The 12678-nt window shown below is 42.9% G+C and overlaps 1 protein-coding gene across 1 annotated transcript; it reads right to left on the bottom strand.

Moving 5' to 3' along the window:
• Positions 1–501: 501 nt before the first annotated feature.
• Positions 502–11665, bottom strand: LOC115082505 (adhesion G protein-coupled receptor B3-like). The gene is made up of 2 exons (XM_029586733.1): positions 11575–11665; positions 502–1138 (listed from the first exon to the last, which is right to left on the bottom strand). The coding sequence occupies exons 1-2, from the start codon at positions 11650–11652 to the stop codon at positions 950–952; spliced, it is 267 nt and encodes an 88-aa protein (XP_029442593.1). The 5' UTR covers positions 11653–11665; the 3' UTR covers positions 502–949.
• Positions 11666–12678: the final 1013 nt, after the last annotated feature.

Here is a 12678-nt window from a genome sequence, read left to right as displayed (position 1 = left end):
GCACCTGTTCCCTGGCCATTTGCCTGGTATTTTCTATTGACAAATTTCTGGAGAACAGATGTATCCAAAGCTTTTGAACAGAGTCCCCATTACAGTGCTCTGACAAGTCAGATTTACATGCCACATTTCTTCTTTAATCGTGACTGTGTAGGAAATATAAACAGCTGCACAAATGCATTCTTATGTTTGAGAAATCATTATCCTCACAGGGGTATAGGAAGACACTATCAAAGCTGTGAATATATTTTCAACATGTCCAAATTATTTTGCCCTTCTTTATAACTATGCAAATCTCCACTTAGGAGATCAAGAATTAAAGGCACCAATAAAACTGATATGTAGACAAAAGTTTATTTACACCATACAACATTTTAAATATTTTATACATAGTTGCAGCAGAGAAAGCTATTCCGAGCTTTCCAGAGAAAACTGCAATAATAAAGATGTGAAATATATTATTCATATAAAAGTGAGATTATTACTTTATTGCATTTAAAGCAATGAAGAATGTAGCTCAACAAACATTCATTTAATGACAAAAACTTTGCTTTTTATATTATAAAGTAAAAAGTGTAGTAATGGCCAAACAGACTGTTATAAACCTTAAAAACTGCATAAATATATACATTGTGCTCCATGGTGAAGTTTTTTGAAAACTAAACCAAATGAAGCTCTTACAACATGAACCGTTGCTTGAGGTTTATCTATAAAGATTACCTTACAAATCCATTCCACGGGTACTTACAACACATGATGGTAAGAATTGTACACCTGGACCTCCACTAGATATACTAGTGAGAAAAGACAAAAAAAAAATCACTGACATTTGGCACATGAAGTTCCTGACATTACAGTAGTCACAAATGTCCAGATAGAAATGCCAGGCTTCCAAAGTCTCTCACATGTGTCAGTGCAACAACTGGTAGGGTTTCAGTTCTTTTTGAGTCTGTTAAACTTCTGTTTGAAAGTCTCCTTCCTGCACATCCAAAGGCAAATTCAGACACTTCTCCCATTCTGCTGGTCTTAGTTCTAGTGCATCTTTTGCCTCTGAATCTAATACGTTTACTGTTGTGTAATGTTGATATTCACTTATATTTTTGAAATTGTCCCATGGATTCTTGTTTGCTGTTGGATTTTCCTGTGATCAAGATGAAGAAAACAAATAAGCAAAACAATGAATTAGATCTGTGAAGAAAGCAGAATTCTCTTCTGAGCACTACCCTTTCAGACCACTGAAATTATCCACGGAAGAGCTTTTGCAGACTCCACATTCTTAACTGCATTTTGCTGGTCACTAGACATGTTCCATGGCAGAATGTACACATCACATTGTACTGTGCCTCCTTCAGACCCAGACATACCATTTAAATAGCTTCAGGTAATATTACATAGGCTATCTGAGGTACATTTAACCAAAATAACATTGTGAAGGTGATTGAACACTTTGGGGCGGATTTTAAAAGGCGCACGAATAGCCTACTTTTGTTTGCGCTCCAGGCGCAAACAAAAGTACGCTGGATTTTAGTAGATACGCGCGGAGCCGCGCGTATCCACTAAAATCCTGGATCGGCGCGCGCAAGGCTATGAATTTTGTATAGCCGGCGCGCGCCGAGCCGCGCAGCCTACCCCGTTCCCTCCAAGGCCGCTCCGAAATCGGAGCGGCCTCGGAGGGAACTTTCCTTTGCCCTCCCCTCACCTTCCCCTCCCTTCCCCTACCTAACCCACCCGCCCGGCCCTGTCTAAACCCCCCCCCTTACCTTTGTCGGGGGATTTACGCCTCCCTCCGGGAGGCGTAAATCCCCGCGCGCCAGCGGGCCTCCTGCGCGCCGGGCCGCGACCTGGGGGCGGGTACGGAGGGCGCGGCCACGCCCCCGGGCCGTAGCCACGCCCCCGTACCCGCCCCCAAAACGCTGCCGACACGCCCCCGAAACGCCCCCCTCCGAGAACCCCGGGACTTACGCGAGTCCCGGGGCTCTGCGCGCGCCGGGAGGCCTATGTAAAATAGGCTTCCCGGCGCGCAGGGCCCTGCTCGCGTAAATCCGCCCGGTTTTGGGCGGATTTACGCGAGCAGGGCTCTGAAAATCCGCCCCTTTGGGCGTGATTTTAAATAGCATTTACACACTTAAAATTGGGTCTTACATGTGTAAATGCACTTTATCCATGTAAATGGGCTTTTGAAAATTGCTAAAAATATGCCATTGAATTCTTCATAGGATATTCATGTGTATGTGTACTTTATGAGCATAAATGGCTTGTTAAAATTGCTACAGTACAATGTTACAATGTTACTATCATAGCAATTTTAAAAAGCAATTGATGTGTGTAATGTGCACTTACATATGAATATTCTATGAACAATTCAATGACATACTTTGTAGCAATTTTCAAAAGCCCACTTAAAGGGGTAAAGTGCATTTATACTTGTAAAACCCAATTTTAAGTGTGTAAATGCTTTTTAAAATCAAGCCCTTGGTAACTTTAAAACAAGTATGTGGGCACTCATACTCTGGAATTGTAATTCATGCGTGCAGTTATGCATGTATGATTTAAAATATGCCTTTCGCACGTATGTGTGCCCCTAATTTTAAGAGATTACTGGATCAAACATATTTCGTGTATCTTCCTTAGGACTTTGTCGGCTTTAAGATGCGCGGGTTAGTCCATCAGGTTGCCCAGTCCATCAGGTTGCCCAGTCCATCTTGAATTCATTCAGACCCCTTTGATTCTTTAGCCTGCTCTCTCCACAATTGATCCAAATGCCTCACCCAGTCATTTGAGGCCTAAATATAGATTTATGCAGATATACATCTCATCAGGAGCAGAAGTAAACATGCATAACTAACAGCTTCCGAGTGCTGCGGGTGCTAGATTTAAAATATGGATTTAAGTGCATAAAGTTTGTCCTCGCCCCAGAACGCCCCTAACCCTTTTTTTTTAAAACTCACACACTCGCATATATGCAGATAATTTGAGGCTTTTAAAATATGTGCTACTCATGTATATGGGCCTTTTAATGCAAGTAACACTTTTAAGATTCACCCCTTATTGGAAACTGCATGTTGGCCAGGTTTCTGATTCCAAGGAGAAAACATAGACTTTCAACATTACTGGCTTCTTTTTGACAATTTTGTTCTAAGAGTGACTATGTTGAAGACCACAGAAAACTATTCAAAAATGTTGTTTTTTTTTTTTTAAGAAAAGAAAGGGCGTATGCTAATTTTTGAAATCAGAATAAATATAAACAATATGTGGGTGATTTTAAAACAATTTATGCATATAAAAGTAGCATATATCATAGCAACTTACAAACGCCCATTCTCGCGCTTAAAGTTCACTTACGCGCATAAAACCTATTGACAGTTCAATAGCATATATCGTAGCAATTTTCAAAAGTCCATTTACATCCTTGGAGGTGAATTTTAAAAGTAGGATATTTGCTGAAATCGGAAGAATGGCATGCATTTAACAGTAGCGCATGTCCAATCCACTTTATTAATATAGAGGGCAGATACGCGCACAAGTGCCGATACATGCACGCCTCGCATCAGAAGAAAAAGGAGTGTGGGGTAGAGCCAAGAGATGTGCACACAAATACCTAGGTGCCTGGGCATGCGCCCAAGTCCAGTGCCGCATAACTTTACTTCTGCTATGGTAGAGGTGTAAGTTAAAAAAAAAAAATACAGTCATCTGTGAGGGGTATGGGGGGTCTGGGGTAACTGGGGGGAGTGCAGGCCGTGTAACCAGGGGATTTTGGAGGGTGAACTGGTAGATGAACTGGTGAAACTGGTCCTTGGCTGGACCCGCGCCTGTTTTAAAATACAGGCAGTTGTGCACCCGTAAACCAACTTACGCTGCTGGGCGTGAAGAAGCTTAAAATTAGGCACACATATATGCGCCTAGGATATTTTATAACATTCACACATATGTGCGTGCAAGCTATAAAATGGCCGCAGCACACATGTATAGGTGCGCCTAGGTGCACATTTGAAAATTACCATTCCTAAGTGCATTTGCAAGCATAAACCCCAGTTTTAACCACATTCATTCTTTTGAATATTACCCCAATATTTACTGAGGTAAATTGATTCTTCTTGACTTTGCCTTTATTCTGTCCCTCTTTGTGCTAAATCAACACCTCAGAAACAGAATATTCTTGTTCGCCTGTCTAGTAAATCAGTGGAAATGCTATACACTAATGATTCTTATGGCTTTTTAAAATTCAGAAAAGCCAATTCATACTATTTCCATGGCCACATATTGGCTGACCATCTTGGCTATATCTATGAGGGAGTGCTAATAGCAGAAGTTACATCTTCAGATGGGTAAGCAAGAGTCATAATAATTGGTTTGCTGGGTAAAGTGTAAGGTCCATGTTCAGGGCATGGCAAGCAGGAAGTTAAACAGATAAAGGATACATGGTTAACTATAACTGATATATTCAGTGGGACTTAACCAGTTAAATCTGCCACTGAATGTCACTGGGTAACTTTAGCTGGCTAACTTTAGGATAGCCCATCACCACAATCAGACTTAGGCCTGGATTCATCATTCATCGCAGAATGATGAATCCAATGAAAATAGGGGATGGGGGGGGCCTGCAAAAGCCCGCAGCCTTCACACCACCGCGGAGTCTTCATTGCTGGCTTTTGCACCGAATAGCGCCACCGTGAAAGGTGGTGCTATTTGGCGTGCTATTGCCGACGATAATATTGGTAACGTTATCGCCAGCAGCGAAGACACCGCAGACTCCTCCGTCCCCCCACTCCGACTCCTCCCCTCCCCCTAATTTGCATTATATCGCATGCGAAAAGGCCCTTTTTGCATGCAATATGGCCTTATTGCGTGCGTTAGGACCCTAATGCATACGATAAAGCTTTAGGGGTGGATTTTAAAAGGTGCGTGCGGGAGTAGATTTGTTCGCGCAACCCGGCGCGAAGAAATCTACTCCCGATTTTATAACATGCGCGTGCTGCCACACGCATGTTATAAAATACAGGGTCGGCGCGCACAAGGCTGCGCAAAATCGGCAGCCTGCGCGCGCCGAGCCGCGCAGCCATCCTCCGTTCCCTCCGAGGCCACTCCAAAATCGGAGCGGCCTCGGAGGGAACTTTCCTTCTGCCCCCCCCACCTTCCCCTCCCTTCTCCTATCTAACCCACCCCCAGCCCTAATTCCTCCCACCTTTATTTTACAAGTTACGCCTGCCAGAGGTAGGCATAACTTGCACGTGCTGGCCGGCTGCCGGCGCACCATGTTCCTGTCTGGGGGCTGGTCCAGAGGCCATGGCCACGCCCCCGGAATGCCCCTGGGCCGGAACCACGCCCGCGGCCCCGGCCCGGAATGCCCCTGATTACGCGCCGGCCGCGTCATGCCCCCTGGCACGCCCCCGACACCCCCCCTCCTAGGAAAGCCACGGGACTTATGCATGTCCCGGGGCTTGTGCGCGCCGCCAAGCCTATGCAAGATAGGCTTGGCACACGCAGGGGATGGAAGGGGCAGCTTTTCGGGGGTTACACGCATATCCCTTTGAAAATCTGCCCCTTAGTGAATGACCCCCTTAGCTGGGTAAGTTTAGCTGGGCTGTGAATATCAGTACTACCAGGCAAAAGTTTAAACCCTGCCTAGAACATCCAAGATGCTGATTCCTTTCAACCGGTTTACTGCAGATGGGTGAAAAAAGCTTTCAGGTAATTATCAATACTTGGATAGAAATGGGGAAAAAAAAAGGGCAGCATCCAGAAAACAATGTACACTAAGGACCATAGTATGGGAAATAAAGAATCTGATCTAAAGGCAGTCATGGAACATTATGAATTGGATGCAGTGACTGTCAGCGAGACATGGACCATGGAATATCATGCCTGGAATATAATTAAAGTAGGCTATGATCTATTCAGGAAGGCCAGGATAGGAAGAAAGGAAGGAATGAGGACTAGTAATATATATACAAAATAATATGAAAGCAGCAGAACTACAGGGCTTATTGGAAGACGAGGCACTGTGGGTTTATCTGGAAAGGAGGAATGGAACATTTATTTATATTGGTATAATATACATATTTTCAATACAGGCAGGTGAAATGGATAGAGACTTAACAGAGGGCATTCACAAAATTGCTATGAAAAGGGGGGTACTATCACTAAGTGATTTCAATCTGCAAGATGTTGGTTGGAGTCTTATGGCTGTGGTGTCTTGTAACTGCAGGGAGAACCTGAATTATCTGCAGGGAGAACTATTTCATCAACTGTTAACAGATCCCACATGGGAGGGGGTGATACTGGACCTGGTGCTTACAAATGGGGAAAATGTTCCTGATTTATAGTGGAAGATAATCTGGGATCCAGTGATCACTAGCTGGTGAAGTTCAGTATTAGAGCAAGTGACCTTTCCAAGGCAAGGATCGCAGATTTCTGGAAAGCTAAGGCCTGGATTCATCATTCAAAGCATGAATGATAAATCCTGCGAAAATGGTGGGGCAGGCCTTTGAAAGCCCACAGCCTTTGTATCACCGCAGTGTCCTCACTGTCACCATGAAAGGTGGCGCTATTGGGAGCACTGCTGGCAATGATAATGTTACTAACCTTATTGCCACCAGCGAAGATACCACCAAGCCTGCCCCCCTTGCTGCCCCGATTCCTCCCCTCACCACCCCGACTCCGCCCAGACTCGAATTTGCATGCTATCGCATGCGAAAAGGGTCTTTTTGTGTGCGAAAGAGGCTTATCGCACGTGCGATACGCCTTTAGAAAGTAACCCCGTAACTTTGTTAAAATGGAGGAGTACCTCAAAGAGTTATTAGTTGGATGAACAAATCTAGGATAAATAGAGTAGTGGGCAAAATTCAAAGGAGATATAAAGGCAAATAACATTTTTGTTAGCATAGAAAATAATGGTAATAGAAAAAAAGAGGCTGGTTTTCCAAAGATGTAACTGATAATGTAAGGAAAAATGGATATAAACTATAAGAGAGTGCAGAAAGAGGAAGACAGGCAAAATTTTCTGGAAAAGCTAAGAGAAGCTGGGAAAGTAGTCAGGAGAGTGAAGATACTGTACATATGAAAGAAAAAATAGCTAATATGGTAAAAGGGGAGGGACAAGACTTTTTTTTTTAAAGATATGTGATTGGAGGAAGTACAAAAGTGGCATTATGAGACTCAGAGGTTAAAGAGAGGAATATATAGAGGCTGATGAGAAAAAAAGGATTACTTAACAAATATTTCTGTTAAGTATTAACTGAGGAAGGGCCAGATGCATGACCACAAAAAAAAAAAGATGCATAAAGGTAAGGATTTTCTAAAGACTGTGTTCATAAGGAGCTAGCTAAGTTAAAAACAGATAAAGCAATACGGTCAGATGAGAACTTAGAAACTGGCTGACAGAACAAAGTGAAGGGAAACTGAAAACTTCAGGCCAGTTAGTCTGACCTCTTTAGTGAATAATTGATGGAATTAATAGAATTGCTGCTAAACAAGAAGATAGTGAAGTTTCTGAAATCCAAAGGTTTACAAGATCCGAAGCAGCATGTTTTACTAGAAGTAGGTCTTATCAGAGAAAACTGATTAATTTATTTGAGTGGGTAGCAAGAGACTTGGATCAGAAATAACAATGGATGTAGTTTATAAAGAGTTTAATATTCAGTGCCACTAAGATGGATAAGTTTAGACTTATCTGGCTAAGTGGAACTGTTTTGATATTTGAATGCATTCAGCAGCCACCACTTAGCAGGATAGCTATATTTTCCAGCTAAATAGTTAGCCAACGGAGTGTATATATGGGGTGTATGTGTGTATGTGTGGGACAGGCATTCAGAGCTACTTATTAGGGAAGTGCATTCATGTTAAACAAATATGCAAAACATAATGAATAAGGGCAATTTGTTTCATTTGGGGGGCCCCAAAATGAATTGAGGGCCTCCCCGAATGAAACACACCTTATTCAGAAGTAATCTAAGCAAATATTTCTTTACAGAGAGGATGATGGATGGGGAAACAATGACATTATCTGAATTATAGAAAGCATGGGATAAACAGAGGATCTCTGAGGGGATGGTAGGGATTGTAAAACTGAGTACTTGGTATGGATGGGCAGACTGGATAAACTGTATGGTCCTTTTTTTGCCATCATGTTTCTATGGGCTGGATTTTCTATCTTCGCACGCCTTCCTGAATCGCGTGGTAAGGGGGGGCGGGGCAAAGCGGGGGGGTGGTCCTGTGAAAGCTGGCAGCATTTGCACCACCGCGGTGTTATCGCTGCCGGCTTTTGCATCCAAAAGCACCATCGTGAAAGGTGATGCTATTGGGCGCGTTACTGGTAGCGATAAGGGGTCTTACCTTATCGACGCCAGCGAAGTTTCCGCAGCATCCACCCCGATGCCACCCCAACTCCTCCTCTTCTGGTGCCGCCACCTCCCAGACTCCACCCTGATCTAGCTATTGCATGTGAATAGCTAGATCAGGGTGCGATAGGGTTAGAAAATAACGCCCTTTGGGGTGGATTTTATAAATTTACGCGCGCTCGTACTTTTGTTCGTGCACCAGGCGCGAACAAAAGTACACTGGATTTTATAAGATATGCGCGTATCTTATAAAATCCAGGGTTGGCGTGCGCAAGGGGGTGCACATTTGTGCAACCTGCGTGCGCCGAGCCCGGCGCGCGCTGCGTTCCCTCCGAGTGGCCTCGGAGGGAACTTTCCTTCTGCCACCCCTCACCTTCCCCACCCTTCCCCTACCTAACCCACCCCCCCGGCCCTATGTAAACCCCCCCTACCTTTGTTGGCAGATTTATGCCTGCCGAAAGCAGGCGTAAATCTGCGCGCCAGCTGGCTGCTGGCGCACCATCACCCAAGCCAGGGGCTGGTCCGGAGGCCTCGACCACGCCCCCGGGATGGCACCACGCCCCCGGACCCGCCCCAAACCGCCCCTGACCACGGACACGCCCCCAGACATGCCCCCTCCCGCCCCTTTTATGAAGCCCCGGGACTTACGCGTGTCCCGGGGCTTGCACGCGCCGCCAAGGCTATGCAAAATAGGCTCGGCACGTGCAGGGGGAGTTTGGGGTAGGTTTTCGGGGGGTACGCGCGTATCCCTTTGAAAATCTACCCCTATGTTTCTATAAATTGTTTTCAAATACTAATATATTTCTTTCCATTTGCCTAACAGTTTCTTACTTCCTCTTTCTCCTTGGGATTTATTTATTTATTTATTTGTTATTTATTCATTTTTAACATACTTAGACAGCAATATAAGTTTGCCAATGAATGGTTCATAAAATCACATCAAGCAATCTAACAAATTAATACATACATCTCTCTCATTAATTTCAAACATAAAATTTAAAGAAATTATCCTCAAATTCCATTAGGAAATCTTGACAAATTTTTTGGGGGGGATTTTACAACCTGTTAAAGAAACAGAGAGATCCAAGATTCTAATATGGAGCACAAAGAAATACTAACAATAATTGAGAAGGTTACAGCATTCATTTTCATAACCCATGACTGGTATTAAGTAGCATTATTTCTTTGAAGAGAATGAGAATCAAGAAATAAATGTAACTCTTGTGGATCAAAGAACACATATCTTTCACTGTTAAATTTAACCACACATTTGCTGGGATAACAAATCACAATCTGAGCTCCTACATCCTTCGCCTCCTGGCACATCTGAAGAAATCTCTTCCTGTGCAATTGTGTGTCCCTAGTTATGTCCGGGTAAATCCATATTTTTTGACCGAAATACAGTTTCTCTCTATTTCATAAGAATTATCTCAAAATAGTGTCTCTATCTGAGGAAAAAACAAATTTAATACATAGAGTCCCTCGGAATTCAATTTACTCTTCTATAAACTGCTCCAAAAAAGTCTATAAGGTTACCCAGATCTTGTAATTGCATATCTTTATTCTGCACCTCAATCCCTGTCTTCTTTCCAAGGTTTATATAAAATATCTTCTCATTTGGTGGTATAGCATTTAAAGGTATTTGTAAATTTTCCATCATGAACTTTTTAAATTGTTCTATAGGTGGTATCAACTTGACTCATGGAAAATTCAATACTCTAAGATTTTATATCTTGCTTCATTCTCTATATTTTCAATTTTCCTTGTATTAGACTTTTCAGCTTGAATTAAACCAGTTTGTATAGTCTGAATTTGGGTAACCTGATTTTCCAATCCCTCCAACTTTTCAGAATGCTGAACCACTATTGGGTCCATTTTTTGAATACGGGCCTGTGTGTCAGTCATAATAGTAGACAGATTCACTATTGAGTTTTTCAGTTCGAGTAATACTGCCCAGATATTCTCTAAAGTTATTTTTTGTGGTTGATCCACAAGCAAAGAAACAATAACGCTTACCCCACCATCTTGACGGCATTCCTGCCTCAGAACTGAGGCCGCAGTCAAGCCAACTTGCCCCTCTGGCGTAGATGTCAGCGGTATTGTGTTAAAGTTTTTTCTCCGCTCTCTCTCAGCTGTTGCTGCAGCGGGATAGTAGGGAACACAATATCCAGATTTACCATCGCTCTCGCACCGATTTCCCCGTTTTTCGCCCTGATAGGGCCTGTTGCTTCCACCTCCACAGGTCGAGTGGGCTGACCTGAAAGCAGGGGTTGTGTGAGGCAGGGTGGCAGAGGCATCACAGGAGCCCCGGGGCTCAGAGAGATGTTTAGGTCCAACGCCGCCGGCATTTGCTCCTCCCCAATGGCTGTAGCAGATGCTTCTCCCAGGGTCACAAGGTTTAACGGTGAGAAGAAGCCCTCAGTTACCATCTGAGATAAGATAGGGATTGGGGTTGTTGGGGCTTCAGTCCTGATTTTCCCTTTTCTCTTGGTATGAGGCATGGTATTCCAAGAAATCAATTCAATATAAGGAGTGCTTCTTCATCCGTCCTTCTTTCAGAATGCCATCTTGGATCTGCCCTCTCCTTGGGGTTCTATCCCAATCAGAGCTTTCCCAACAGGAGCTATGGCACCATGGGCCTTTATTCATGGTCACCTAGGATTTTTTTTCTTTCTTTTTTTCATCCCTCCCATCTAGAGCAGTGGTTCTCAACCCTGTCCTGGGGACCTCCCTGCCAGTCGGGTTTTTAGGATATCCACAATGAACATGCATGAGAGAATGTTTGCATGCAGTGCCTCTATAACATGCAAATTGTCTCTCATGCATATTCATTGTAGATATCCTGAAAACCCAACTGGCTGGGGAGTCCCTAGGACAGGGCTGGGAACCACTGATCTAGCTTAACCATTGTAGTGAGAGTCCTTTAGTTAAAAAAAACTGAGACCATGATTTCCCTCTGAAAGCCAACACAAATATGCTTTGAGTAGAAGTCACTGTGGAGTGATGATGGGAACTCTTTCTCGGGGCTATGAATACTGCCTTTCAAGTGTCCCAATCATCTGCTAGAGGAGCAGAAACTGGGTCCAAGAATCAAAACTGGGTCTCCTGCTAGGCCTTTGTAGTGGACCAATATTATATTCTTTCTTTCTCCACCATTAACCTTTGGCTTCTGGGCTTACCAGTGTCCAACAATTACAATGATATTTTCATTGACGGTATAATAAAAGCTCAGAATACTTACCATATTGCCCGTGTTTGGTATATCTCGAAATCTCTCCAAAGTCTGAAATTTCTGATTTAATTCCTGAAAGAGCTCCATATGCCTTTTTCTCGTATGCATTACTTTCTGTAAAACAGAACATTCATTTTTACTTTGATAACTGAATCTGTAACTTTTATTAAAAAAAATAATATTTCTCAGCCACAAAAACATTGTCAGTTTTGTCAGGTTCATAATTTTGAGCTTTCTTGCTTAAAAGACAAACATATTATAGAAAATTATCTTCTGATTTTATAGAATAAATCCCGTATGGAGAATAATTTTCTTTTCATTTTTACATTGTTTAAACCTGGAGATAGTTATAAATGTCAGTTAAGGTGAATTTAGGAAGCAAAATCTAAGTGTTTTAAAAGATTGACATCATTCAATAACTAGACATCTGTACCAGAAATGTCATGAACTTAAGAACATTACTTGCTTAATTTTGACAAGGACCACCAGACCCTAATACAGATCTGAGGTTAATATTTTGTTCAGTTTATGAAGACAACACAGATTTATAGGTGGGGAAAAAAGCATAACTATTTTAGTTATGTAAAGGCATATTAATTAGAGCAGTTCTTGCAACACAATTTAACTGACTGTAGACCTTAGTAAATACCACATATATTTCTATATGTAACTGAAACTAGCCACATCTAGATCTGAAAAGATTCAATATTCTGTCATTTTTAAAAAATAGTATTTCTTATTTATGCAGCTTCAATCAAATATACAAGAATAATCTTGATACAGTAAGCGGTAGATTTTTAAAAAATATGCATGCGCGTCCAGGTGCGCGCAACTACCTGGTGCGCCCACATGATGCGCGATTTTATGACATGCGGGCACTGGTGCGCGCATGTTATAAAATCAGGGGCAGCGCATGCAAGGGGGATGACTTTGGCCACTTTCACATGGCGACGCATCAGGGCCTTCCCCAGTTCCCTCCCAATCCGCTCCAATTAAGCAGCGAACTGGGAGGAAACTTTCCTACCACCTACCCTAACCTCCCTTCCCCTCTCTTCCTCACCCTATAAAACCCCTTTTTTTTTTTAACCTTTTATTTTGCAAGTTACTTTAGGG

The sequence above is a fragment of the Rhinatrema bivittatum genome, unplaced genomic scaffold (genome assembly GCF_901001135.1).
Source record: "Rhinatrema bivittatum unplaced genomic scaffold, aRhiBiv1.1, whole genome shotgun sequence".
Classification (NCBI taxonomy): Eukaryota; Metazoa; Chordata; class Amphibia; order Gymnophiona; family Rhinatrematidae; genus Rhinatrema; species Rhinatrema bivittatum.
Note: the sequence above shows the minus strand (reverse complement) of the source record. Positions and strands in the feature narration are given on the sequence as shown.